The 27,991-nt window shown below is 48.3% G+C and overlaps 1 protein-coding gene and 1 long non-coding RNA gene across 3 annotated transcripts; both read left to right on the top strand.

Moving 5' to 3' along the window:
• The first annotated feature begins 20 nt into the window (after positions 1–20).
• On the top strand, positions 21–27,985 carry ACTR5 (actin related protein 5). The gene is made up of 9 exons (XM_007077797.2): positions 21–472; positions 1,675–1,904; positions 4,329–4,498; positions 10,593–10,810; positions 11,613–11,795; positions 20,411–20,527; positions 21,465–21,604; positions 22,604–22,736; positions 27,378–27,985. The coding sequence occupies exons 1-9, from the start codon at positions 74–76 to the stop codon at positions 27,633–27,635; spliced, it is 1,848 nt and encodes a 615-aa protein (XP_007077859.2). The 5' UTR covers positions 21–73; the 3' UTR covers positions 27,636–27,985.
• LOC122237201 lies at positions 17,633–20,391 on the top strand. Of its 2 annotated transcripts, none has more exons than XR_006215475.1 (3): positions 17,633–17,920; positions 18,936–19,092; positions 20,311–20,391. It is a non-coding gene; the product is annotated as an uncharacterized LOC122237201 (long non-coding RNA). The 2 variants fall into 2 exon arrangements; XR_006215474.1 differs by having other exon boundaries at positions 20,274–20,354.
• Positions 27,986–27,991: the final 6 nt, after the last annotated feature.

The following is a 27,991-nucleotide window of genomic DNA, read 5'->3' as shown; positions in this document are numbered from 1 at the left end:
GGTGAGGGGCGGGGCTTCGCGTCGTTTGGGCGGACGTTGCGGCAAGGGGCGGGCACAGCGCGCGCGCTCCAAGATGGCCGCGGCCAGTGCGGCCGGACCGGTGGCGAATGTGTTCCCGTTCCGCGATGCCCGCGCCGCTCCAGACCCAGTGCTGGAGGCCGGCCCGGAGGCACACGGGCCACTGCCAGTGCCACTGGTGCTGGACAACGGGTCGTTCCAGGCCCGCGCCGGCTGGGCATGCCCCGGGCCGGACCCGGGCCCCGAGCCGCGCCTGCAGTTCCGCGCTGTGTGCGCCCGCGGGCGTGGCGGGGCTCGGGGCGGAGCGGGCCCGCAGGTGGGCAACGCGCTTGGCAGCCTGGAGCCGCTGCGCTGGATGCTGCGCTCGCCCTTCGACCGCAACGTACCGGTCAACCTGGAGCTGCAGGAGCTGCTGCTTGACTACAGCTTCCAGCACCTGGGTGTCTCCTCACAGGTGAAGCGAGGGGGAGGTGGGTTGGGCTTGAGGGGAGGGGTGAGGTCTTGTGCCCGCGCATTTCGCTGAGAGGTCGTAGTCACCACGGTAACTCTAGCTCTCATTGTCATTTAGCCATTCCTTTCGTCTGTCGAGCAAATCTTAAGCGCCCAACGCGTTTAAGTCCTATGCTGGGCTCTTGGGAAATAGCAGTGGACTAAACAACGGTCCTTTTCTCTTGCAGCATACCTTCGGGCATAGGTGCTCATTCGTTGATAAATTCATTCATTGAGCACCTACCTACTCTGTGTCAGGCACTTTTTTCCAGGCGTTTGGAATACATCCGTGAATGTAACACCAAGTTACTTACGCTATGGAGCTAGAATGGAAAGACATTCATATTCTAGTATGAAAAGGCAGCCAATAAACAATAGAATTAACTAGTAGATTCTGTGGCATGATAGGAGGAGGGGGGGCGGTTCACGTCTTTTCGGATGGTCAGGGTAGGACTCAGGGAGAAGGGGATGTTCAAGCAAGGATTGAAGGAGGTGATTGAGGGAGCAAGCCATGGGAATATCTGAGGGAATAGTATTCCAAACAGAGGGCACAGCCAGTGAAAAGGCCCTGAGGGAGAAGTGTGCCCTAATCCTAAGTGAGAGCAGCCAGAGTGAGAGGAGAGTAGTAAGTGGAGAGGAAGTCACAAGTGATGAGGGGCAAATCACACACCTTATAGGCTTTTACTCGGAGTGTAACGAGGAGCCATTGCAGGGTGTTGAGCGGAGGAGGGACATGACGTATGCTCCAGAAGGCCCGCCGTAGCTGCTGTATGAAGAATGGACTGGCATGGGTCATAGGGTAGAATCAGGAGACCAGTTAGGAGACCATTGCAGTCACCCAAGTGAGTGATGATGGTGACTAAGGTGAAGGTCAGGGGAGGGGGATGTGGCAAGAAGCAATTTGATTCTGGAGGTATTTTGAAGATCGAGCCAATATGATTTGCTGACAGTCTGGTTGGGGCTTCACTTAACAACTTTCGATTGACCGTACTTTCATATTTTCCAAAAACAACCTCCAGTAGAGATGAGCGTTTTACGGTTGCTTCTGGCCAGGTGTTTGAAGACCGAAAGCAAATTCAGTCTTTACAGTAGGCCTTTGGTTTCTTTTATTCTTTAGGAAGAGTATTCTTTTATCAGTGGTCTGTTCTGTCTTTTCTTTCAAAGTAGGGCTGTGTTGATCATCCCATAGTTTTGACGGAAGCTGTGTGCAACCCGCTGTATTCTCGACAAATGATGTCCGAGCTTCTTTTCGAGTGCTATGGGATTCCTAAGGTTGCCTATGGAATAGACAGCCTCTTCAGCTTCTACCACAATAAGCCAAAGAACTTGATTTCCAGCGGGCTCATCATTTCATCTGGTTACCAGTGTACCCATATTTTACCCATCTTAGATGGGAGGTGAGTAGCACTTAGGGCACTGGAGAAACATTCAGGAAACATTTGTTGGGTGCCCACCTTAAAGGTGGGGTGGAAAGACCAAGTATTGTACTGGGAACTAGCCTCTGGCCTTGGCTCTGACATACTTCACTGTGTGACTTCAGGTAAGTCACTTCACCTTCCAACCTGGAGGGAGTTGTTGTAGATGGTCTTCGAAGTCCAACTCCATAATTGTAGAATTTTACTATTTTGATTATGGCAAGATAATCACCTGCAAGTAGCAGGTGCCCATAAAAAAACGTTTTGAAGAAATTATTTGAATAATTTAAATGGCCTTTCTGTTCTGGAGTCACTTTTTTATTGAGGGGTTATTTTTTTTAGGGGGGGAGGTTCTGGGTTTTCAGGTCAGTCACGACCCCAGGGTTGTAGGACCAAGCCCCACATCAGGTTTCACACTGAGTGTGGGGCCTGCTTAAGATTCTTTCTCTCTCTCTCTCCCCGCCGCACCTCTCCTCCACTCATGCTCTCTCTAAAATTTAAAAAAAAAAAGAGAAAAAGGTTATTTTTTAATTTAAAGCTCTTTAATCACAGTTGGTTAGTACTTTTCAGGTACAGTGCCTGGCACATAATATAGATACTTATTAAATATTTCCAAGTTGGATAAAAGGTGAGGGTAGTTTCTCTCATTAAAAAAAAAAAAAAAAAAAAAAAAAAAAAAAAAAAAAAATATATATATATATATATATATATATATATATATATATATGTATTTACTTATGTATTTACTTATTTATTTTGAGGTGGAGAGAGGGGCAGAGAGAGACGGAGAGACAAATCCAAAGCAGACTCCATGCTATCAGTGCAGAGCCTGATGTGGGGCTCGAACCCATGAACTGTGAGATCCTGACCTAAGCTGAAGTCAGACCTTAACTGACTAAACCACCCAGGTGCCCCAGTTTCTGTCATTTTTAGACCAGTTTTCATTTTATAGTTGGGCTTTCATTGTTGGAGAAGAGACTAGGCCAGCATCGTGCTCTCGGGAGAAGGTTTCTTATTGCATACAGAGGGGAAGTAGGGAGCAGAGCCCTGGCTTTGGAGTTAAATGCCTGGGTTTGTGGCCCTGCTGAGGATGAGGTTATTTACCCTCTCCACTTGGCCTCTTCTCAACATGTAAAATTGGGAAAAACTAATTTTCCAGGGTTACTCTGAGGAGGAAGTGAGATAAATGTAGGTGATGGCACTTCGGGAACTGTAAAAGAGTCTGAGTATTTAAGTCAAAATAAATGTTGAATTTATTGAGACCTATAGTGGTAATTTCTCTTGAAGTTTCTACAAACATTTATGAAGATAGAAGTATTTATTTTACACATTACCAAACACTCCTTATATTTGGAATTTTTTTTATTTTATGTAAACAGAATGCACAGAAAAGTATTGAGAGAAAAGTGTTTTACCTGAAAGTTAAGAAACGATCACATTGGAGGGGCGCCTGGGTGGCGCAGTCGGTTAAGCGTCCGACTTCAGCCAGGTCACGATCTCGCGGTCCGTGAGTTCGAGCCCCGCGTCAGGCTCTGGGCTGATGGCTCGGAGCCTGGAGCCTGTTTCCGATTCTGCGTCTCCCTCTCTCTCTGCCTCTCCCCCGTTCATGCTCTGTCTCTCTCTGTCCCAAAAATAAATAAAAAACGTTGAAAAAAAAAATTAAAAAAAAAAAAAAAAAGAAACGATCACATTGGAGCCTGTCCTGTTCTATGCTGGCATCTGCTGGTGAAGCGTGATATAGCAAAAACTTTGTAATTGCGGCAAGATCCTAGTGTCCTGCTACCCTTTCTCACATTAAGAAAGAGGCTATTCTGATTTCTCTTCCCCTTCACAAGATGTGGAAGGGACCTGGTCCTTTCAGGAGGTTACAGTAAGCCAGTATGTACGTGGTTACTTAATGTGTATGCATCAGCAGAAGTGGAGTGTCCAGGGGAGGGTTCTCAAACTCTAGCCCATGTTAGACTTACCTAGAGAGCTTGTTAAATAAAATGCATACTCCCAGCCCTACCCCAAAGCAAATGAGTCCCGGGAATTGGCATGTTTAACATTTCCCCCAGCTAATTCTACCAGGACCACAGTTTGAGAAATGCATGACGAGCCACATAAGGGTCTGACTTCAGAGTACATATTCTTCCCGTTGAACCTTGTTTCCTTGTGACACCCTTGCCAGAAGTTAGATGCCACGTGTCTGGGTGTGGACTAGGAATTCCTGCACTGAGTCAGAGGCTGAATCGAGGGAACTTCAGAGTCCCTTCATCTCTAAAGTTTTCTGTTCCCCCGGCTGCTCTGTCTCTTCCTCGTTCATCTGCATTGTCACCCTCCCCCCGAACCCCCCACGAAGTGTTCCCTGTCCTTTCTCCCATGTTGCCGCAAATTTCAGTGCTCTTTTCCATTCCTTGCTTATAGGTTAGATGCTAAAAACTGCAAACGCATCAATCTGGGAGGAAGCCAAGCAGCTGGCTACCTCCAGCGTCTCCTGCAGCTGAAATACCCTGGGCATCTGGCAGCCATCACTCTCAGCCGCATGGAGGAGATCCTGCACGAGCACAGCTACGTTGCTGAAGATTATGTGGCAGGTAACGGAGACGGCCTCTGTTTGTGGCATTTATTTATTTATAATTTTTTCAAAGAGTTTTTAAAAACTGTTGATTATTTTTGAGAGTGTGTGAGCAAGCATGAGTTGGGGAAGGGCAAAAAGAGAGGGGGAGAGAATCCCAAGCAGGCTCCATGCTGTTGGTGCAGAGCCAGGTGCAGGGCTCGGACCTCGTGAACCGTGAGATCATGACCTGGTGAAATCAAGAGTCAGATGCTTAACCCACCGAGCCACCCAGGCGTCCCTGCTTGAGGCTTTTAGATATTGTCTGTGTTCAGGGTGTTCCTTAAATCGTTTCCAGGATGACTCTCTTGCTCACTTTTTACTCTCATTAGCATCCCCTTTTCCTTTTGGTATTTACTTAAACTATTCAATAAACTGGTAACTTACATCTGTAGGTTTTTTGTTTTTTTTTTTTTTTTCAAAATGGTTTTGGCTATTTGAGTTCCTTTGCCTTCCCGTATCAACATTAGGATTATGAGGGTGCCTGGGTGGCTCAGTCAGTTGAGTGTCTGACTCTTGATCCCAGAGTCGTGAGTTTCAAGCCCCAAGTTGGGCTCCCGTGGAGCCTACTTAAAAAAAAAAAAAAGTTAGGATTAGCTTCTTCATGTCTACAAAAATGTTCTTTTGGGATTTTGATTGAAAGTATATGAAATCTATAGATCAGGTGGGATATGAAACAACAGCATTTTTAATATAAACCTAAACATAATATTAAGTCGAGATGTAACATTAAATGTAGATTGGGGAGAAGTGACATTTTGTACGATGCTGGATCTTCTACTCCGTGAACATAGTAGGTCTTTCCATTGACCTCGGCCTTCATTGATTTCTTTCATCAGCATTTTGTAGTTTTTGACATACAGATCCTATACATGTTCGGTTAGATCTGTGTCTAAGTTTTTGCTTTTTTATTTCACTTTCCGGCGGCTCATTGTTCGTGTTTAGAAGTGCAATTAATTTTTATGTGTTGACCTTGTTAAATTTATTTATTTTTAGTCTTTTGTAGATTCCTTGGGACTTTCCACATAGACATGTCACCTGTGAATAGGAACAGTTTTGTCTCTTCCTTTGCAATCTGTTTGCCTTTCTTTCTCTTTTTCTTATTTTACTGGCTGGACTTCCAGTACAGTGTTGAATAGGAGTGGTGATAGTGGGCATCCTTTTCTTGTTCCCAGTTCCTATTTTTGGCCTGGTGGGGGGACATAGTCTTTCACTATTAAGTATATGATGTTGGCTTGAAGTGTTTTACAGATGTCCTTTATCAAGCTGAGGATATTGCCTTCTGTTCCTAGTTTTAGTGAGCATTTTTATCATGAGTGAATTTTGAATGTTTTTTTTTTTCTGCACCAGTTGATATGATCCTATGGTGTTTCTGCTTTGGACTATTCATATGGGAGATTATAATGATTGCTTTTTGGATATTGAACTAGCATTGATTTGGGGGCGGTAGATGCCACTTGTTCATGTATATTTGTCTTTTTATATGTTTCTGGATTTGATTTGGTAATATTTTGTGGGGTTTTATGTCTATATTCATGAGGGATGTTGATCTGTAGTTTTCTTTTTTCTTGCTTTTTTTTTTTTAATGTTTATTTTTGAGAGACAGTGTGAGTCGGGGAGGGGGAGAGGGGGAGGGAGACACAGATTCAGAAGCAGGCTCCAGGCTCTGAGCTGTCAGCACAGAGCCCGATGCGGGGCTTGAACTCACAAACTGTGAGATCATGACCTGAGCTGAAGTTGGATGCTTAACTGACTGAGCCACCCAGGTGCCCCTAAAAAAATTTTTTTTTAATGTTTATTCTTGAGAGAGAGAGAGATAGAGCTCAAGTGGGGGAGGGGCAGAGAGCGAGGGAGACACAGAATCCCAAACAGGCTCCAGGCTCTGAGCTGTCAGCACAGAGCCCGATGAGGGGCTCGAACTCAGGAACCATGAGATCATGACATGAGCTGAAGTCAGATGTTTAACAGACTGAGCCACACAGGTGCCCCCAAGATCATTCTTCTTGTAATATAAGCATTTAATGCTGCAAAATTTCCCTTTCAGCATTGCTTTGTCTGCATTCTACAGATCTTGTTATATTTTCATTTTTACTGAGTTCAGGTATTTTCTTTCTTTTTTTTAATTTGAGAGAGAAAGGACAACTAGGGGAGAGGGGCAGAAGGAGAGAGAGACAGAGAGAGAGAGAGAGACAGAATCTTCAGGCTCCACGCTCAGTATTCGGCCCAGTGCACGGCTCGATCCCATGATGCTGGGATCTTGACCTGAGCCACAGTGAAGAGTCAGATGCTCAACTGACTGAGCCACCCAAGCACCCCGAGTTCAGATATTTTCTTATTCCCCTCAAGACTTCTTTTTATGAACCATAGATTATTTGGAAATGTATTGTTTTATTGGGAGTACATCAAAATAAAAAGCTTCTGCACAGAGAAGAAAACAATCAAAACTAAAAAACCACCCACTGAATGGGAGAAGATATTTGCAAATGACATATCTGAAAAAGGGTTAGTATCCAAATTATATAAAGAACTGATACAAGGCAACACCCAAAGCACAAATAATCCAATTTAAAAATGGGCAGAATTTTCTTAAGTATTCAATGAAGATGAATTTTTTTTTTTAAGTTTATTTATTTTGAGAGAAAGAGAGTGCAAGTTGGGAGAGAGGCAGAGAGAGGCAGAGAGAGAGAGAGAGAGAGAGAGAGAGAGAGAGAGAGAGAGAGAGAGAGAGAGAGAGAATCCCAAGCAGGCTCCACACTGTCAGCATGGAGCCCAACGCAGGGCTCAATCCCACAAACATAAGATCATAACCTGAGCTGAGGTCAAGAGCTGGACGCTGAACCAACCGAGCCACCCACGCGCCACGGAAGTTGAATGTGTTCTATAATGTTAATTCGAATGAATATAACTTAAAATAATTGTTTCTCAGGGTTCCTGGGTGGCTCATTTGGTTAAACATCTGACTCTTGATCTTGGCTCAGGTCATGATCTCCTGGTCGTGGGATCCAGTCACATGTGGAGTGGCTCAGCATGGAGCCTACTTAAGATTCTCTCTCTCCTTCTCCCTCTGCCCCTTCCCCCATTCACATGACTCTCTAAAATAAAAAAAAATAAAATAGTTGCTTTTCATGTTTAAGTCTCTTTTACAAAGTGAGTCATGTCTTACGTTATCCACACAGGATTCTTTAGAAGCGATTTCAGTTTGTTCATTTCTGTTAAAATGAAAAGATTTATATAATTTTTGTTTGATTTTATATATTTGAATGAGAAGGGTGATTTGTGTAAGGTTTTTAAAATGAAGAAGAGGGCAGAAGACATGAACAGACCTTTCTCCACAAGAAGACATCCAGAGGGCCAACAGACGCGTGAAAAGATGCTCAACATCACTCATCCTCGGGGAAATGCAAATCAAAACCACAGAGAGATATCACCTCGTACCTGTCAGAATGGCCAAAATCAACAACACAAGAACAAGTGTTGGTGAGGATGTGGAGAGAAAGGAAGCCTCTTACACTGTTGGTGGGAATGCAAACTGGTGCAGCCACTGTGGAAAACAGTATGGAGGTTCCTCAGAAAGCTAAAAATAGAACTACCCTACGATCCAGCAGTTACACTACTAGGTATTTACCCAAAAAATAGAAAAACACTAATTCAAAGGGATACATACACCCCTGTGTTTATAGCAGCATTATTTAACAATAGCCAAATTATGGAAGCAGCCCAAATGTCCACTGATAGATGAATGGATAAAGAAGATGTGGCATACATAGAAACTTTTAGCCATAAAAGTGAATGAAATCTTGTCATTTGCAACGACATGGATGGAGCTAGAGAGTAGAATGCCGAGTGAAATAAGTCAATCAGGGAAAGACAAAGATTGTGTGATTTTACTCATATGTGGAAATTAAGAAAGCAAATGAGCAAAGGGAAAAAAGAGAGGAGGGCAAACTGAGACACAGACTCTTAACTCTAGAGAACAAATTGATTGTTTCCAGAGGGGAGGGGGTGGGGGATGGGTGAAATAGGTGATGGTATGAAGGCGTGCACTTGGGCTGAGCACCGGGTGATGTATGGATGTGCTGAATCACTATATCGGACGCCTGAAACCAGTGTGACACTGTATATTAACTCTAGTAGAATTAGAATAAAAACAATCTTTAGGTTTTAGGGGTTAAGTCCAATTTGATATTTTAAAAAATAGTTGATGTGGAAAGCGGAAAGTAAAAAAAAAAAAAAAGAAAAAGAAAAACAAATGTGTTGTTATATATCCAAGTATTTGGAGATATTCCTGTTATATTTTTGCGATTTATTTCTGGCTTAGTTTCGTTATGGTCAAATATCAGGTGAGCTCGTGAAGGTTTGTTTCATGGCCCAGGCACGGTCTCTTTGGGGATTGTCCCATTCATGCTTGGAAAGAACATGAACTCTGCTGTTGGGCAGAGTATTCTGTGACGTCGCTTGGGCACGCTAGTTCGTGGTGCTGCTCAGCTCTTCGGTGTCCCTGTTCCTTTTCCATCCACTAGCTCTGTTGAGTATTAAGAGTTTCGAAGTCTCAAGGGATGATTTGTAGATTTTTTTATTTCTCCTTTCATTTCTGTCAGTTTATGCTTTCAAGTATCTAAAGCACTTTGGTTAGGTACATATTTAGGTTTCTTACATCATCTTGACAAATTTACCTTTTATCATTATACAGTATCTTTTTTTATGCCTTGCAGTTTTCTTGGCTTTGAAGTCTGCTTGGACATTAATATAGCCACTCCAACTTTCTTTTGATGCGTGCTTGCATGGAATTGCCTTCCCATCGTTTAGTCTACTTATACCATTATACCCAAAGTGAGTTCAGTAGCTGTCTTTTTAAAATCTGTTATGTCAGTCTCTATCTTTTAATTAGTATGTTAAGACCTTTTTTTTTTTTTTTAATTTTTTGAGAGAGCCTGTGTGCTCACCCACACTTGGGAGAGGGACTTAGAAGGGGGGAGGGAATCCCAAGCAGGCTCCACACTGAGTGTGGACGCAGAACTTGATCTCATGACCTGAGATGGGGGCCCGAGCCCAAGTCAAGAGTCAGACACTTTTACTGACTAAGCCACCCAGGCACCCCAAGATCATTTAAAATTAATTCTATGTTGAATTTAGTTATACCATTTTATTACTTGTTTTCTGGTGTTCCTTCTCTTTGTTGTTCCTGTTTCTTTCTCCTGCCCTCTTTTGGGTTAGAGTATTTAAAACTTTTTTTGGTACTGGCATTTTAATTTATCCGTTGTGTTTTTACCGTATCGTTCTATGTAGTTTTTTAATGGTTGCCCTGGGATTACAGTAGATAGACTTTTCATGGTGTTCTTAGAATCTGTGTTTTGCGACTTCAGGTGGAATGTGGAAATGTTAGCACCCCAGAGGCCCCTTTAGCCTTCCTCTTTTATGTTGGGTTGTCCTATGGATCACATCTACACACAAGGGAAACCCAGCGGACCTGTGATGGTTTTTTACTTGGAATTGTCAAACATAACTTTAAAGAACTCAGGAGGAGGCTAGCCTATCATGTTGAACCAGATTTTTGTCCTTTCTATTGCTCTTCCTTCATTCCCAATGTTCTGAATTTCCTTCTGGTGTCATTTCTGTCTGGCGAACTGTATTCGACAGTTTTTTTTTTTTTTTTTTTTTTTTTTTTTTTAATGTGTATTTATTTTTGAGACAGACACAGAGTGTGAGTGCAGGACGGGGAGTGTCAGAGAGAGAGGGAGACACAGGATCCCAAGCAGGCTCCAGGCTCTGAGCTGTCAGCACAGAGCCCAACATGAGGCTCGAACTCACCAACTGCAAGATCATGACCTGAGCCAAAGTCAGCCACTTAACCGACTGAGCCACCCAGGCTCCCCCTTTACTCGACAGTTCTTTGAGAAGGATCGGTGGGCCTTATGTTCAGGTGTTACAGCTGCATTTTGTTGACCGGGTGGATTCAGAAATTGGGTGGATTGTGCCTTCTCCATCTTCCCCGGATCCAGAACCCTGGTATCGCCTTTCTGATTTCTCTGCTAATACTGTTTCCATTTCATAACTTCAAAATGATTTCTCCGAAGAACTGCAGAAATGGCGGTGCCCTGATTATTACGAAAACAACGTCCACAAGATGCAGCTCCCGTTTTCCAGCAAGCTCCTGGGCAGCACTCTGAGCTCCGAGGAGAAGCAGGAACGGCGGCAGCAGCAGCTGCGGCGCCTGCAGGAGCTCAATGCCCGCCGGCGGGAGGAGAAGCTACAGCTGGACCAGGAGCGGCTGGACAGACTGCTCTGCGTGCAGGTGCTGGCGGGTCCCGCGAGGGGCTCCGGTGTAGGCTCAGCATGGGGGGCCTGTACCCGGTACACGGCAGCAGGTGTCTCTGGACTTGGCCTCACTCATTTACTTTGGCCTTATAATCTCCTTTGTTTCATAACTTCTTTTTAAAGTTTATTTATTTTTTGGAGAGAGAGAGAGAGCGCGTGAATGTGCAGGCGAGTTGGGGAGGGACAGAGAGAAAGGGAGACTGAGAATCCCAAGCGGGCTCCACGCTGTCAGCACGGGGCCCAATGCGGGGCTCGAACTCATGAACCCGCAACATCATGACCTGAAACCAGGAGTCGGATGCTTAACTGACTGGGCCAACCAGGCATCCCGTTTTACAACTTTTTGATTGAAACGTAGCACACATACTACAAAGTGCACAAGTCTTAAGCATGTGTATATAGCTCGATGGATTTTCACAACGTGGAACACCCCATGTGTCTGCCATCCAGAGCACCTCCAGCATGTCCCCTCTTAGCCAGTTACCTTCCCACCCCACTCAAAAGGTAACATTTCTGACCTCTGTCACCATAGATTAGTTTTTCCGAATCAGGTGGTGCTGAGGCCCTGACGCGATGCAGCCTAGAGACAGCTGGGGAGGAGGGTGGGGTGTGGAGCTCCGGTGGGAGGTGAGATTTTGTGGAGGCGCAGGCTCCGAGTGTTCTGGGAGCCCCCTCCGGCTGTAGTTTCTCTCTGTTCGGCTTCTAAGCTGCTTCTCTCTCCTTCCTGTTTGTGAGCGCACTGACGTCTTTGAAGTGAATTGTGACCGCTCTGGTTTCAGGAACTTCTAGAGGATGGCCAGATGGATCAGTTTCACAAGGCTCTGATAGAGCTGAACATGGACTCCCCAGAAGAGCTGCAGTCCTACATACAGAAGCTCAGCTCGGCCGTGGAGCAGGCTAAGCAGAAAATCCTTCAAGCAGAAGTCACCCTCGAGGTGGATGTGGTGGACAGCAAGCCAGAGGTACCAAGGGCCTTGGGAGGAGGGTCCCGTAGGGTCATTTAGAGAGGACAGCCCTTCCTGGGGACGGGAGGAGTGTCTTGAGGAGGCTGGCATAAAGAGGTGTGACCAGACTTGGGAAAGCGATGTGGGGAGTGCCGTCTGTGGGGACATGCGTGCCGACTGAAGTTCTGACCTGAGAGATTTCACCCTGTGGACCTCTGGCCCCCTTGGGCGGGAGAACTCTGCATGTAGGGTAGGAAGAGCCTTCGCGGACTGGTCGTGTGGGGCCCTCTTGAACCTGAACCTTCTCCTCCGATGGTTATTTGCAGTCCCTTCCACTTTTTTCTGATGTTTACTTAAATATATTGTGGTTGATACTTCACTTACTTCCTTTCTGTCTTGACGCCCCCTACTGTTGGAGATCGTGCTTTGTAATAGTTGATGGATTTTTTACAGGAACTGGTAGACGTGCTCAATAAGGTATCTGTGGGTTGATTTAAGATCAGCCTTTTATTACTAAAACTGAATAAGCCATTTGATCTCTGTCTTACCCTTTTTGTGTCCCTGCCAGTGGACTCTTAGTGTTGAGGTGACCTAAGGTCAGGTGGCAGGGCTGAGATGGGGCCCTGGGTGCTGCACAGTAGCACCGAAATCAGTAGCTGGTTGCCTGTCTTTAGAACTGGAGGAGAGTAGGGGGCGCCTGGGCGGCTCAGTTGGTTAAGCGTCCAACTTTGGCTCAGGTCATGATCTCGCGGTTTGTGAGTTCGAGCCCCACGTCGGGCTCTGTGCTGCCAGTTCACAGCCTGGAGCCTGCTTCAGATTCTATGTTTCCCTCTCTCTCTGCCCCTCTCCCACTCACACTCTGTCTCTCTCTCCTTCAAAAATAAATAAACGTTAAAAAAATTTTTTTTAAAGAAAAAAAAACTGGAGGAGAGTGTTAATAAGTGTGTGCATTGTTCCTGAATCTGTCAGCTCTAGAGTTCTAAAACAAAGGACTTGTTCATTGCCTTGTGGCACTTCTGGACCAGGATTAACCAGGCTAGCTTGGTGGGTTTTGTTTTAGTTTTAATATTTATTTTTGAGAGAGAAAGAGAAAGGGAGAGAGAATAAGCAGGGGAGGGGCAGAGAGAGAGGGAGACATAGAATCCAAAGCAGGCTCCAGGCTCCGAGGGTCAGCACAGAGGCCAGCATGGGGCCTGAACTCATGAACTGTGAGATCATGGCCTGAGCCGAAGTCAGGCTTAACTGACTGAGCCACTTGGGTGCCCTGGTGGTTTTTGTTTTTAAGTCAACTTTCTTTAAATTCTAAAACCTATACTTTTAGAAATGGAAAAATCCAGTTTGGTGCAGGGTGGTGTGGTTACTTGCCAGTGACTTGGGAGCTGTCTTTGGCTCAGTGGGGAGCCTGTTCTTTAGATTCCAGCTCTCAGCTGGAGGCTCACTCACATACTTGCTGTGCTCAGCCTCCAGCTCCAGCTCTCCCACAGCTGAGACTCCCGGAGGCCAGCAGCTGGCTAGGGCATGTGTATCAGATAGAGCAGACCCCACGTCAACCTTCCTAGACATGGTTCCCTGGATGGCTGAGGTCCTAGTCTGGCATGGCGTCCCAGGTCAGCCTCACAGCACCCATTGGGGCCTTCCTAGTTCCCCTCTCTGAGAGTTTTCTGGTTGTGCTTCAGATCTCAGCTATTTACTGGGATCCAGACCCGTGTTGCCTTTGTTGTTTATTCACCCATATTCAGTTTTTGTCATGCCTGACAGGACATCAGCATCTTTATACCACAGACGTGTTGCTGAGCCACTGGCAGGTGGGCAAGGGATTTCAAATTTAAAATGAAAAGCCTGGGTGGTTCAATCCGTTAAGCATCTGACTTCAGCTCAGGTCATGATCTCACGGTTTGTGAGTTTGTGAGTTTGAACCCCATGTTGGGTTCTGTGCTAACAGCTGGGAGCCTGGAGCCTGCTTTGGATTCTGTGTCTCTCCTTCTGTCCGCCCCTCCCCTGCTCGTGCTGTCTGTCTGTCAAAAATAAAAAACACACATTAAAAAAAAAAAAATTATAAGATGAAAAGCCCAAATGACTGTAAAATGTGATTCCTGAGCAGTTGGAGACCTAGTTTTTCCTTCTGTTTGTTGATTTTTCTGCATTTGTTACATGCTGTGATTCAGCCCCTCTTTCATGCATTTAGCAGGTATTAATTAAGTCCCTACTTTGTTCTGTGCTCTGGGGATATGTATTCTCGCTCTCTCTGGGCTTGGGGAGATTTTGAGATGTTGGACTTTAGTTTCTCTGTATACAACAAATTTGATGAGTTGATCTGTACCCAAAGCTATGAGGGTCAGTCAGCATTTATTGAAGGTGATCGTTAGTGATTAGGGTCGATTACGTAACTTTCGTGGGATATATGTCCCATGTGACCGCATCACTGGCTGGCTGGTTCTCAAAAAGTATTTGTAGTGTTTTCCAACCATGTAATTCTTTTAGAATGGAGAGAATGGATTTATGTGGAATCAGAGCTCATATTGAAATGCCATCCAAGCAGTCATGCCGTATTGGATTAATTCAGCAAAATTTTTAACTTACAGTGTTTTCTAAAATCCATTTGTCCCCACAGACCAGTCCATTCCAGCCCTTGCTGTTCTGCAGATATTCTGATGAGGGTGTTGTAAAGGAGTAGGCTTTGTCAGCATTCCTAATGAAGTATTTGAAGTAGAGGATGTTGGCTTTCCGTCAGGAGGGGGCGCACAGTTCTAGAGCACATCGCTTGTTGGAGAGCACAATGAGCTTAATATAGAAGGTTCTCTTGCCTGATTAGCCAAGATGAGAGCTGGCCCCTGCTTGTTCTTATGCCACGCAATCAAGACTGTTCCAGGGAACATGCTGCATCTTCTGTGATGTGCTTTGGCAAACTGTCGTTCAGTTCAGTTCCAAAAGAATGCCTATTTGTGTTCCTGAACGCCACACAATACGTGTGGAGACCCTGGCAAACCCTAGAGGGAGAGAAGCCAGCCACGGTAGAGAAATCTGTTCTCTGTTGGAGGCCCGTCGTCCGCTCTGAAATTACTAGCTTTGTTTCTCCGTGAATCGTATGAATTTGGATAAGTAAAATATCTTCGTATCGTTTTATTTTTTTAATTATTTATCTTTGAGAGAGCACAAGCGAGGGAGGGGCAGACAGAGGATCTGAAGCGGGCTCTGTGCTCCCGGCTGACAGCAGCGAGCCTGATGTGGGGCTCAAACCCACGGAACGTGAGATCATGGCCTGAGCTGAAGTCGGACGCTCGACCAGCTGAGCCACCCAGGTGCCCCTCTTTTTATCATTTTTAGCGAAGCTTAGAAGTTATCTTTAAGGTAGCATGCTTTTGAATGTAGCTAGGTGAAGGTGGATGATGATATTTTTGCTGTAGCTGAAGAAGCCTTTTGAAACTCGAACATTTTATAATCCTCTGTTCCAGGAAAATTTGAGGGTATCTCCCAGGGGCTGACCGCTCAGTGGTAGGCATGGTATGCCAGGGACTCTGTGTCCCTGGCAGATGCACGGTTCTTGCATTCTTTCGTACCTAAAAAAATAGGGCTATCGAATCACACTTAGTTGACTGTAATAAAGCTTATCTGGTGTGCTGGCAGATGGTGTGGGAATTTAGGTGAAGTTTGTTTTGTTTTGTTTTTTAAATATTTATTTATTTATTTTGAGAGAGAGAGGGAGAGAGAGAGACAGAGAGAGAGAATCCCAGGCAGGCAGCGTGCTGTCAGCACAGAGCCCAGTGTGGAGCTTGATCTCATGAACGGTGAGATCATGACCTGAGCCGAAATCAAGAGTCCGACACTTAACCAACTGAGCCACCCAGGTGTCCCTGATGAAGTTTTAAGAAAGTCTTGGGATATTTGAGCTGGGGCCTGGAAGATGATATGATTTCAGTAGGTAGCAGATGAGGAGGGAAGGACATTATAGACGGAGACAGTTCGATGCCAGGAAGCACGTGTGCAAGGGAGCCCGGTAGGTTTGGTGTGCAGTGTGGGTGATGAAGCAGGGAAGTGGGGGGGGGGGCAGCCTACAGAGGTCCTTATCAGTCAGCCTGGGTATTATCCTTCCGACAGAGCCTTCGGAGGATGTCCGGCAAGGAACTAATACAAGGAGACTTGATGTTAGGAAGATAACTGCTGGCAGTTAGGATGATGGGTTTGGAGAGAGGGGAGGCTGGAGGCGGGAAGCAGGGTAGAAATGTGTGTGGTAATCTGGGAGAAAGCTCATGGGGGGTGGGAGAGTAGCCATGGGTATGGCGGGTGCGGGAGACACTTCACAGGTAGCGGCCGGGTACCTGGGGGGCTCAGTCGGTTAAGCGTCCGATTCTTGATTTCGGCTCAGGTCATGATCTCATGGGTTCATGAGATCGAGCCCCACGTCAGGCTCTGTGCTGCCAGCATGGAGCCTGCTTGAGATTCTCTCTCCCTCTTTTTCTGCCCCTCCCCGCTCACGCATGCACGTGCGTGCTCTCTCTCTCTCTCTCAAAATAAATAAACATAAAAAGGTAGCATCCAGGGATCTTGGTGCCATGTAGGGGCAGTGGTGACAGGAGTGGCAGTTGCTGATAATAGAACGTGTGACGTGTGCCAGACCATGAGCACTTCTGCAGGTGTGGTCTTGATGAATCTTTGCGGTTGGGTAAGTACTATCGTATTTCCACCTGACAGATGAGGCAGCTGGGGCGCAGGGGTGAAGGAGTCTGCCCGAGGCTGTGCAGCCGGAGGTAGTGCCGCCCATCTTCAGACCCAAGCAGTCCGGTTGCAGGTTCACTCTGGCCACACAGAGGCCATCCTGAAAGGCGGTGGGTGGAGGCAGCCTTGGGGTTGAGCACCTTGTCTTTAAAGTCTCAGTGGGACTTCAGGTGGAACTTGCCAGGATCCAGCCACGGAGGGACCTGGAATCGCATGGGGAGTGAGAGAAGAAGGATGCCCGGGTCCACTGCTTAGGGGCCCTGGGGTGGAGGAAAAGCTGGGGGAAGAGACTGAGGAAGAGCAGTTAGAAGAGAGCAGCGGGGGGGACGGGAGACATGTAAGGCGGTGGGTGGTAGGCTCCACCTGGGAGGGCGCAGGAGCGTGAAAGGGCCGGGGAAGAGGTGAAGGGGTGGGATGGAGGTAGGTGGGCAGTGGGCTTTCTGAAGTGCAGGAGGCCATCTGCCGAGGACCGCGAGTAGTGGCCAGAGGGGCCGAGGAGAAGTGCTGGGAGAGGCTGAAGACCCTGCCCCGGGGGATGCACAGGGAAGCTCAAGAGGACGACAGGCCCGGCCGTGGCGGCCTGCGGCTTTCTCACTCCTGCCCACCGGGAGCGCATTTCCCTCACCTGCCGTCGTGTGGAAAACCACTCCACACTTAGCAGCGTGAAATGATGACCATTGTGTTGTGCTTCCAAGTTTGACGGGTCAGGGGTCCAGAGAGAGTGTAGCAGGGATCTCTGCTCCGTGACGCCCACCTGGGGCCTCCGCTGCGAAGGCTTGGATAGCTGGGGACTGGGACCCCAGAGGGTTTTTCACGTCACTGGCACCTGGGCTAGGGATGTGCTGTGTCAGCGGGAGGGTGGACCTGAGCACCTACACGTGGCCTGAACGTGTGCCTTGGGCTTTTCAGCATGGCAGCTGGCTTCCAGGTGGGAGCTCCCCAAGGGAGAGCAGCCAGAGCGCGAATGTTTCAAGAGGTCAAGGGGAAGGAGGCTGTGTGGCCTTTTATGACATCACATTGGAATGCACGTGACACTGCTTCCACCATACTGTGTTGGTTGGAGCCTCACGGGTCCCTAATAAGATTCAAGGGGAGGAAATAGAACCCACCTCTTCATGGGGAGTGTCGAAGTCCCATTAAGGAAGAGCATGTGGGATGGAAAATACTGTGAGCGTCTTCGAGAAGTACAGTCTACCCCGGAGCAGAAGTGCAAAGAGCGCCGGGTGGTGACCTTTAGGCTTCTAGAGTGGCCGCTGGAGCAGCAGAGCGGATAGAGTAGGGGTGGGGGTGGCAGTTGTGATCGGGCTCCGGGTGGGTGGAGGGAGGTGTGCGTGCACAGGGGAGCTCGTCACCGGGAGGTCAGAGAGGTCAGAGGAGTGGAGGTTGGGATGGAGAAGAGGACGACGGAGGTGTGGGGAGTAGAGCGGGAGGTAGGTGAGAGCTCCCTGGAGCTCATTCACTCGTCATTTGGGGGCCGGGGTCCATAGGTTTTGCCTGTAGTTATTTTAAAAATTTTTTTTTTTTTTTCAACATTTATTTATTTTTGGGACAGAGAGAGACAGAGCATGAACGGGGGAGGGGCAGAGAGAGAGGGAGACACAGAATCGGAAACAGGCTCCAGGCTCTGAGCCATCAGCCCAGAGCCTGACGCGGGGCTCGAACTCACAGAGTGCGAGATCGTGACCTGGCTGAAGTCGGACGCCCAACCGACTGCGCCACCCAGGCGCCCCATCCTGTAGTTATTTTAAATCCACAGGTGCCATCTGTGTGTCTCCAGCCTGTTATAACAGTTATTTAAGGGGCCAAAGTGAGTGTCTGGCTAAAAGAGAAGGACGAACTAACTGTTCTCTTCTCGGCCCACCGCTGCCCTAGGGTCGTGCCCTGCTTACAGAGGAGGACGAGGCCTCAGACTGCGCCGCTGTGACCTTAAGTAAATCTTTGCCATTCAGAGCGGGATCCATGTGATCTCAAAGCCTCATCTCTTTTCTGCAACAGGCCACTGCTCCTGGTGGCTCATCATCCACAAGCCACCCAGTGAGAGGGAATTTTCATGATCTGTATCTGACCCTCTCTTGGGACCCCTGAACTTAGTGCCGAGCCGGAACAGGCACAGGCGCTCCCGGGTTGGGGCTCCTTTCTGGAAGATGAGAGTCTTGCAGATTCGAGACCGCAGACCTGCGGGGGGAGCGTTCCTTCACACACGTTCTGCGGCCCCCACTGGGGCGGAGAAGCCTGTCTGTCATTCACTCTGCTGGCCTTGCTGCTGCATGTAAAATCCTGGGTTCTCATTCATTCACCGTGACCTCAGGTAGATGTTTTCCGTACTCCGCGAGCCCGGCTGTCCTGTCACACTCAGATTCATGATGTATGGAATTTCAGCTGGAGGCAGAGCGAGGACTTTGGAGTGAGCCATCTGTCTTAGGCCAAGTTTCCCCCACTTCCTAGTGTCACGTGATCCTGGGCAAGTCATTTCACCTGCTGAGCCCGTTTCCCCACTCGGGAAGGGTAGTAGTCGTCTCTTCAGGGGGATCGTGCAAGGAGCATGTTCCCTGCTCCCGGATTGGATGCAGTATTCGGATGGCTCTTGCCTCCTTCACTGAGGGTGAGGTGCTTAGATTCTTGCCTCCCAGCCCACCTTCTTCCCTCCTTAAATCACCTATTTCCAAACCAGTCCCTCTCTTCCTGTTCTCTAATCTCAAGGGAAGAAGTGTCCTCGTCCTTTCCAAGGTTTACCCTCCCCTTAAATATGGTAGAATCATCTATATTGAATAGAACTTAGGATTCATTGTACCTCGTTCTAGAAGCTGTATATGCACGTGACTGTTCTGGTATGTGTTTGCTGGATGAGTGTTGAAGAGCATTGTTTAAGAGTGAATTTGGATGCTAGTGTACCTTTGAGTATATGTGGCCGTGTTCTAAAGAAGTATGTGTAAGTGTTGTGAGTTATGTTGCTAGTTTACATATGTTGGGGTATGTCCAAGGGTAAGGACAGGCTCACAGGACACTTACTCAACGCAGGGACCTCCCCTCAGGCATGCCAGGCGGGCAGTATTGAGTCAGCTTGCACCCTCCCAAGACACCTTGTGAGACAGTCCTTTCTATAGCAGCTGTCACTGTTAGAACCCTTTTTCAAGGAAGGCGACACAGCATTTTTTCCTGTAACTTCTCCCCCTTGAGTCCAGAGGTAAAACTCCTCTGCCTTTCACGTGGCAGAACCACAGATGGCTAGAGATGTCATCTAGAACCGCACTACCGCTGCCCAGATTCCTTGTCCGGGTCCAAGTTACGGTGGGCCCTGAACCTTCTATTGGGAGCGGTGCCAGCATGCGTAGGCTCCACCCAGGTTCCCTGTGGCTGAAGAGGAAAGCCTGTTGTGTGGGGCGCCACAGTTCCGAAGCTGTCACCTCGGGGCCTCTTAGTCACGTCTCCAGCCCAGTGGACTGACTGTTAAGGGACTGGCTGTTAACCCCATTAGTGTTGGCAGTTGTATTTATTAAGCATATAAGAGATTTATTTAATTTTGCTGATGTCTGGGCCACTTTGTGGGATGCCAACTCTTGCACCCTGGCCCCCCGAATTGTGCGTGCGGTGTGTGCCTGCCCTCCCCTGGGTCCCGTTTGAGCAGCCCCACCGCAGGGCTTCAGAGAGAAGGTGGGGTCGGGGGGCTGTTGAGGTTTGTGTGAGGTAGGGGACAGGAGCAAAGCCTGTTCCTGACTTTTTAGGGTTTTAATCCTTGTGTTCACTTGTCTTCCTCTTTTTTTTTTTTTTTTTTTCTTTCAACAGTCTAGAAAATTTTCATCGTTTTTATATCAACTTTTAGGACATGGAGCGAAACACCAATTCTTGTCCGTGACGGTGAACTGGTAGAGTGAAGGCCTGAAGTTACAGGTGCTGTTTCGTCCTGTTTGTTCTGTCCTTAGACCCCTGACCTGGAGCAGCTCGAGCCGACTCTGGAAGACGTGGAAAGCATCAATGATTTTGAACCCTTGTTTTCAGAGGAAACCCCTGAGGTGGAGAAGCCAGTCGCCACTGTCCAGGTTGGGCTCCGATAACCTGCACCATGTTTCTGCTTTGAAACTGTTGACATAAATGACCAGTCTGGTCTAGTCTGCTTGTTTAGGAATGTTTAAAAAAAAAATTCCTGTTGTATTTTCTAGGAAGGCGGGAGGTGGGGGTACTAATGCTTACAACTTCTGCAGTCAAAACTTTTCCTGGTTAATGGGGTTCCCGCACTAAGATCTGTGAACCTGTGGGAAACAGTCTGCTTGGCAGAAACATTTAGGCAAGTAATTGAGAAGTTTAGACTTAAAGACTAGCTTTAGTGGTTTAATTTATTTTATTTTTGTTTTAAAGTCTATTTATTTTGAGAGAGAGAGAGAGCGAGCATGAGTAGGGGAGGGGCAGAGAGAGGGGCGGAGAGAGAGAGAGAGAGAGAGAGAGAGAGAGAGAGAAAATCCCCAGCAGGCCCCGCGCTGTTAGCACAGAGCCTGACACAGGGCTCGAGCTCACGAACCTCGAGATCATGACCTGAGCCGAAACCAAGGGTCAGACGCTTAACCACTTAAAGACTGAGTCATCCAGGTGCCCTATGGTTTCATATACATTTAAGCCAGTGTCATTGTGCTTAATCCTCATTTGGGCCTACGTTTCTGTCATTGCAATGGCAACCAGACAGACTGACCCGAGTCTGAGGCTCACCTGGGAGGAAACTTCCCGCTGCTGCTCTTCTTGAGGTCTCTTTTCTTGCAACGCAGGGACCATTTCATGATGCAAAGTTGTAGGTATTTGTGATTCAGAAGTGAAAGAAAGGTAGAAAATGGAATTAGTGTATCAGGAGAGCTGGGGAGAGGTTGTTCTGGCACGAACAAAGGACAGAAGCTATGTTGGAATAAGAAGTGCGGTTTGAGGGAACTGGCAACTGGAATGTTTGTCACTGTGGCCTAAAAATATCTTCTAAACCTTGGGTTTTTAAAGCCCGTGTTTAACTTGGCAGCCTATCATCAGCTGTTTGTTGGGACAGAAAGAATTCGGGCTCCAGAAATTATCTTCCAGCCGTCTCTCATCGGGGAAGAGCAGGCGGGGGTCGCAGAGACCCTTCAGTACATCCTGGACAGGTGAGGCTGGTCCTTCTTTGCCTTAGATTTACCAGAACTGTTTCCTTGGATTTTGCACTGAATGATAGAGGAGATGGGTCGGGCATTTGAAAATGTGCCTCATGTCCTCCTTTTCATTGACTTGCTGTGCTCAGATGGTATTCTTTGTCTCTCCTCAGCCCCGGCACAGAGGAAGGACTCTGTAATTCTTTTCTGAACATGTAAATGCTCAGTTGATTTGAGGAGCTTTAAGAAATTCTTTTATGTTTCAGCAACAATAACATATGTGCGTTGGTTTTCGTATAAACTTTGACGTTATTGAAGATGAGCGATTTTTAAGTGCCCTAAATATGTGCAGAGCCTATAAAAGTTTTTTCCTCCTTGCAGACATTGTATTTAAGAGTTTGCAGTTCTGTAAAATGCTCCTCCCATCCCATTTCTACAGGTGTTTTCCTGCAGTGCGAGTTTTCATAGTTCAAGCTGGACAAGCCGAGAGCATGATTTGTAGTACTCTGGCCGCCTTGGTTGAAACAGGGTGAAAACTGTCACCTGGCAAGGAAGGAAACTATTGTAGCCACTTTGTTGGAGTGGCTTTAAGCTTTGTCGTAACGAGAAAGTGCTTGAACATGTATAAGATGAAGCTATTATATTTTTTATTTTTTTTTTTAAATAAGCACATAGGTAGAAAGATGGGCTTTTTGGGGTGATGGAACTGTTCTGTATCTTGTGATAGTTACTAGGATGTATAGATTTATCAGACCTCATCAAAACGTTTGTAAATCAGTCCTCCGTAAAGTCACTTTTTAAAAAACGTGTCAAGGCACAAAACTTCTAATCCTGCTAAGGAAATGAATTCTATAAAGTTGTAAGTGAAAAATGCCAGGTGTTTTTTTGTTTTTTTAAACACTTTCTGTGCAGATGTTTTCTTTTTTGTGCCAAGGGTTTATATTTCTACATCTGCATTCTCCCCTGAGCTTCAAGTTGGTAGGAGTATACCGGAAGGAACTGTCTCTCTCCTAGGTACTCCAAGGACGTTCAGGACATGCTGGTTCAGAACGTTTTCCTCACCGGTGGGAACATGATGTACCCTGGGATGAAAGGTAGAATCGAGAAGGAGCTGTTGGAGATGAGGCCCTTTCAGTCTTCTTTTAAGGTACTGGTTGTTTATGTAACCGGCTGTTTCGTAAATAGCATTAGTGTTTTCTGATAGCAGAAGTAATAAACAGTAGTTTAGAGGAGGAAAATTACTTTCTAATTCCATCATCCACAAATATCCACTGTTAACATTTTTGTGGCTTTCCTTCTGGTCTTTGATATACGTTGAATTGTTAAAGCAGAATGGGAATCATGTTTTTAATATTTCTCTCTCTTTTTTTTTTTTAACTGAAAAAAGACATACAATCTAATAAAATTCAGAGAATACAGTCAGTACCCACTAAGAATAGTCATTCTCTTCACCCATCCCTTATTCTACAGGCAAAGCTTCTCTTTCACAGATTCTCTATACTTGAGGGTAACCTGTCTTGTAACCTACATTTCTTTAACCCACCATGAGCGTTTCCTGATGTCATTCTTCCAAAGTACTATTTTTTTAAATTTTTATTCTATGGTGTGGATGTCCCATAACGTATCTAGTGAATCTCTGATCATTGAGAAACATGGTCTGAGCCCCCATCGAGGACCAGGCACCTTGCAGATGCCGACAGGTCCTAGACACGGCCCTTAGCTGCAAGGAACTTGCTACCAGAGGGACAGCAGCTGACTAAATAGGCCATGATAGCCCAGAACATGATGGACGTTCAGGCTTGGGCACCAGTCAGTCTTGGAGGTCAGGAAAGGCTCCATGGAAATGAGTTCTTCCTAGGATGAGGAGGTGTTTTCCATATAGACACTGGAGAGGGGTGGGATGGAGGGAACATTGCAGACCGGGATCAGCGTGAGCAAAGGCTCAGGGGCCCGAGGCCGGCTGAGGGCGTAAGCTGCAGCTGAGCGTGGCTGGAGCATTGGGCTGCTAAAGAGGAGTGGAGAGGGGTGTGGTGGAGAGCCATGCAGAGCCCACGCGTCCTGCTGAGAGGCTGGCCTTGGTCCCCTGTGCTGCATGATGTATTACATAGTCACGGCGTGGGTTTTGGGCTTTGGTCCCTACTCCATCATCTCCATTACTGAATTTTGCCACGCCTTTGTTTTCTCCCTGGTACAAAGAGGTAATCCTACCTCCGGTTTGCAGGATTCAGTGTGCTGGTGCAGGTCAAGTGCTCAGCATAGGGCCTGCACAAAACGAACACTCAGACCTTAACTGTTGTAGGGGGCAGCGGGGTAGGGGAGGGCTCCCTGGGATCATTCCAGGTTCCATGATTGGCTAGGGCTCACAGGAACCCACATATAATCATACTCCTGGCTATGACTGGAAAGGAAACAAAGCAAAATCAGTAAGGAGAAAAGGTGCACGGGGGGAAGTGCAGGGGAACGAACGCAGGTGCGAGCTCCCAGAGTCCTCACCCGGTGAAGTCACACAGGGCACACTGGATTCTCCCCAGCAACGAGCTGTGACAACTCACGTGGAATGTCACCAACCAGTGAAGTTTGAGAGAGACTCAGCGTCCAAGGTTTTCACCGGGGGCTGATCGTGTAGGCACCCCCGCCGGGCACGTACCCAAATTCCAGACTCACAGAAGGAAGCAGGTGTTCAGCATAAAGCACATTCAGACATCGGGAGCACTGAGCTGCTTTCACGAGTCTCCTGAAATCCAGGTCCCCGGGTGCCAGCCAGGGGCGGCCTCGTAAGCAGTCAGGCCTGTGGGTCCACTTTCCTGCATAGCTGTTGTTACTGTTAGGCCACATGGGACCGAGAAGGAGTCTAAGCATGGGAATTGTTTCCTTCGGTTTGAATTTAGGAAGATACTTTTGACTGTTGTGGAAAATGGGAGAATCAGGAGAAATATCGGAAGCAGGGGAACAGTTAGGCAGCAGCTCCTGGGCTTTACGGGGAGTCCTCACTCCTCACCACAGTCTGCAGTGTCTCCTGTGATCTGACCTTGAATCACTCTCCCTGCCACCCTCTACTTTGTTCCCCAGTAAGCCATGTTTTCTTGCCTCAGGGCATTTGCACTTGCTCAGTCCCTTTGCCTGGAACGCTCTTTCCATCTCGGTCCAGTGTCCCATGGCTGGCTTACACGTCACTTCCTCCAGAAGCCTTCCCTGTCCTTAATTGTACGCCTTACTAGGCCCGCCTGCATTAGGGAAGAACGGACTGTCCTGTGAACTGTCGTGTGCCAGGCCTTGGCTCGGTGTCATTGGTAGTTGTGCCAGAAACATGCAGCAGGCATCAGGAGAGAGCAGGGGGACGTTGATGTGGCAGAGGTGAGGGGGGTGAGCTGAGTAACAGGCCAGATTTGGGGACAGAAGGGTGGGACCCAAGACAACCCCCAGGTTCTGAGTTGGGTAGCTGATGGGATACAGATGACCTCCGCTGGACTGGGGAATGGGAGAGGGAGAGCAGGCCAGAGGGTGGATAAGGAGTTCCACTCCTGCGGCGGGTAGAGTGGAGTTTCCGGGGGAATGTCCAGGAAGCAGTGATTCCTAGCCAGCTGCCGAGTGCTCGAGAGAGCGGCGGGAGGGTGGACGCAGAGCCCCTAGCGTAACCGTGTCTTTAGAGGGCACTGTTGGGAGGCTGGGTGATGTCCATGGTTAGGCCTTACATGACACCAGCATTTAAGGGCCTCGGAAGGGTGGGGGTGCCCAGACCGTGGGGGTAGTGGCGCAGAGGGTGGGTGTGGGTGTGCGCCAGTGGCCGTGACTTGTGATGACAGAACTGAGCACACGTCGTATTACTGGATTTTTAAGCTCTATGTCTTGATCTTTGTGAAAGCCTTTCCCGTGAATTACTCTGTGAACATTCGTTGTAGGAATGCTGCCAGGGCTCCCTTCCAGCTGTCCGTCAGCTGGTTCGGTCTCCTGTGGCACAACCCCATCTTCCGTCTCTTCCTCCTGTCCTGCTCCTTTGCAGCTGCTGATGTAACAAGTGTGCGTCATGTCAGAACTACCCCTGATCTTCAAAATTTAGGTTATGTATTCAGCAGTGGCTCAAACATGAACCATTTAAGACCCTAAATGTGTACTTTTGCATACTTTAAGTTTCTTTTGGTTCTTTCTCCTCCCTCCTTGTCCCTCCCCGTCCCTCCTCCTCCCTCCTCCTCCCTCCCCTTCCCTCCTCCTCCCTCCCCTTCCCTCCTCCTCCCTCCCCTTCCCTCCTCCTCCCTCCCCTTCCCTCCTCCTCCCTCCCCTTCCCTCCCCTCTCCTCCTCCTCCCTCCCCTTCCCTCCCCTCTCCTCCTCCTCCCTCCCCTCTCCTCCTCCTCCCTCCCCTCCTCCTCCCTCCCCTTCCCTCCTCCTCCCTCCCCTTCCCTCCTCCTCCCTCTTCCCCCCTCTTCCCTTCTTTTCCCTTCTCTTCCCTTCTCTTCCTTCCTCCTCCCTTCTTTCTCTCTCCTTCCTCCCTCTTTCCTCCCTCCTCTTTTCTTCTTTTGAGAGAGAGAGAAAGAGTGTGTAAAAGGAGGGGAGGGGGAGAGTGAGGGAGTCTTAATTAGGCTCCGTGTCCATCGCCAGGCCCGACCTCACGACCCTGAGATTATGACCTGAGCTTAAATCAAGAGTCGGATGCTTAACTGACAGAGCCATCCGGGCGCCCCAGTTTTTTCTTATTTAACAGCAAAACATTTTAAATCCAACTGTAGTAGTGTTTTAAAAGTTACATGAACTTTTAAACGTGTATGATTTTAACTAAAAAAAGAGAATGTCGATGGCTTATTTTGTGACCTGTATTTTTTTTTTTTAACTTCTTAAATTACCTGCTGTGTCAGTAGCTACACGTTCGAAGCCTCTTTTGTATGGCTGTTTCGTATTCCATTGTTATATGCGTATCTGACTGCTTTTTCACTGGTAATAACAAAAGCCACCGGTTGTCAGTACTCAGCCGGTGCCAGGAGTGTCCCCCTGCTAGCGCTCTCGTCTCTCAGTGAGTTTCTGGCCAGAGCGCAGGGTCCTTGTTACCCGCGTTTATTCGCGGTCTCTTATCGCAAGTCCCTCCCACGGCAGCCCCGTCCGTCAGCCTCCTGACTTTGGTGTTTATGTGCTTCATCCGCCTCCACCTGTGCCTGCCGATCGCACGCCGTGTCACCTGCCTGTTACTTCAGAAAGTTCTGAACCCACCATCCCAACCCCAGGCTCCTGGGTTGGGGGAGGGAGGGGGGAAGGAGGCGGGAAATCAGGTAGAGACTCCGGGAAGCTGGAAGCCCGATTCGAGCTACAGAGGCTGTTCCCCACTCTGGTCGGGTCAGCCTCGTCGAGGGGCTGCCACGGGGCCGCTGACCTCAGCCTCGCTGTGACACTAGGCCGCGGAAAGAGCACTGGCCGCGTCCTGGAGAACGCGCCAGGTGCTGCTCTTCGGTCTCCGCTCCTGAGGCTTGTCTGCCGCCGAGGCTAGAGCCGCCTCGCATCAGCCTCCGCTGCCCTCCGCTTGTGGACAGCTCGGGAGCAGGGGCGGGGCAGCTGGGCCCTCTCTGACCCAGCGCGGGCCTGGCGTTTGTAAAATAGCTGCCGACCGCTGATGGAGGTCGAGTCTGGTGTGCCCTGCGCTCCTGTGTGCTCTCTCGGAACGTCCGCGGCGTCTCGGCTCGGCCGTGTTTGGAGGGTGGGGGCCGTCCCGCGCGTGTGTTTCTGGGGATGCCACGGAGGGGCCTGCAGCCGCGCCTGTGCACCCTCACTCCTCAAGCCCTCTGCTGAGCGCTGTTTGTGTTTCAGGTTCAGCTTGCCTCCAACCCGGTGCTGGACGCTTGGTACGGCGCTCGGGACTGGGCCTTGGATCACCTGGATGATGACGAGGTCTGGATCACCAGGAAGGAGTATGAAGAGAAGGGAGGAGAGTACCTCAAGGAGCACTGCGCGTCCAACATCTATGTCCCCATCCGCCTGCCCAAGCAGGCCTCACGCTTCTCAGACGCCCAGGCCCCCGGCAAAGGCTCGGGGGCCAGTGGAGGCGGCGCTGGCGAACAGGCGTAGCAGGGGCCCTCTGGGACCCGGGGCCGTGTCGGCCGGCATGACGGACGGTGGCTGTGCCAGCTGTTGTCCACTCTGAGCCCTCTGGTAGCGCTGGGGTGCGAGCACTGGGGAGAGCAGTGAAGGGACCCTGGGAGTTACTCTTGGAACTGCATTCACTTGGGGCTCCTGCAACGAAGAGACTTTATGTGACCTTCTGGTGTCTTCGCTGAAACACGGATGAGCTGTGGCATCGGCTTTCCGCAGCAGTAAATGAAGACGGGTGGAGGACAGGGATGTACAAAATGTAAAAAACTGTATTTCTTCATTTCAAAAACATCTTTTTTAAAGAAAATCCCTAAAAAAAAAAATCCTTTAAA

This window comes from Panthera tigris, chromosome A3, assembly GCF_018350195.1.
Source record: "Panthera tigris isolate Pti1 chromosome A3, P.tigris_Pti1_mat1.1, whole genome shotgun sequence".
Lineage (NCBI taxonomy): Eukaryota > Metazoa > Chordata > Mammalia > Carnivora > Felidae > Panthera > Panthera tigris.
This window is presented reverse-complemented; position numbering and strand designations above follow the sequence as displayed.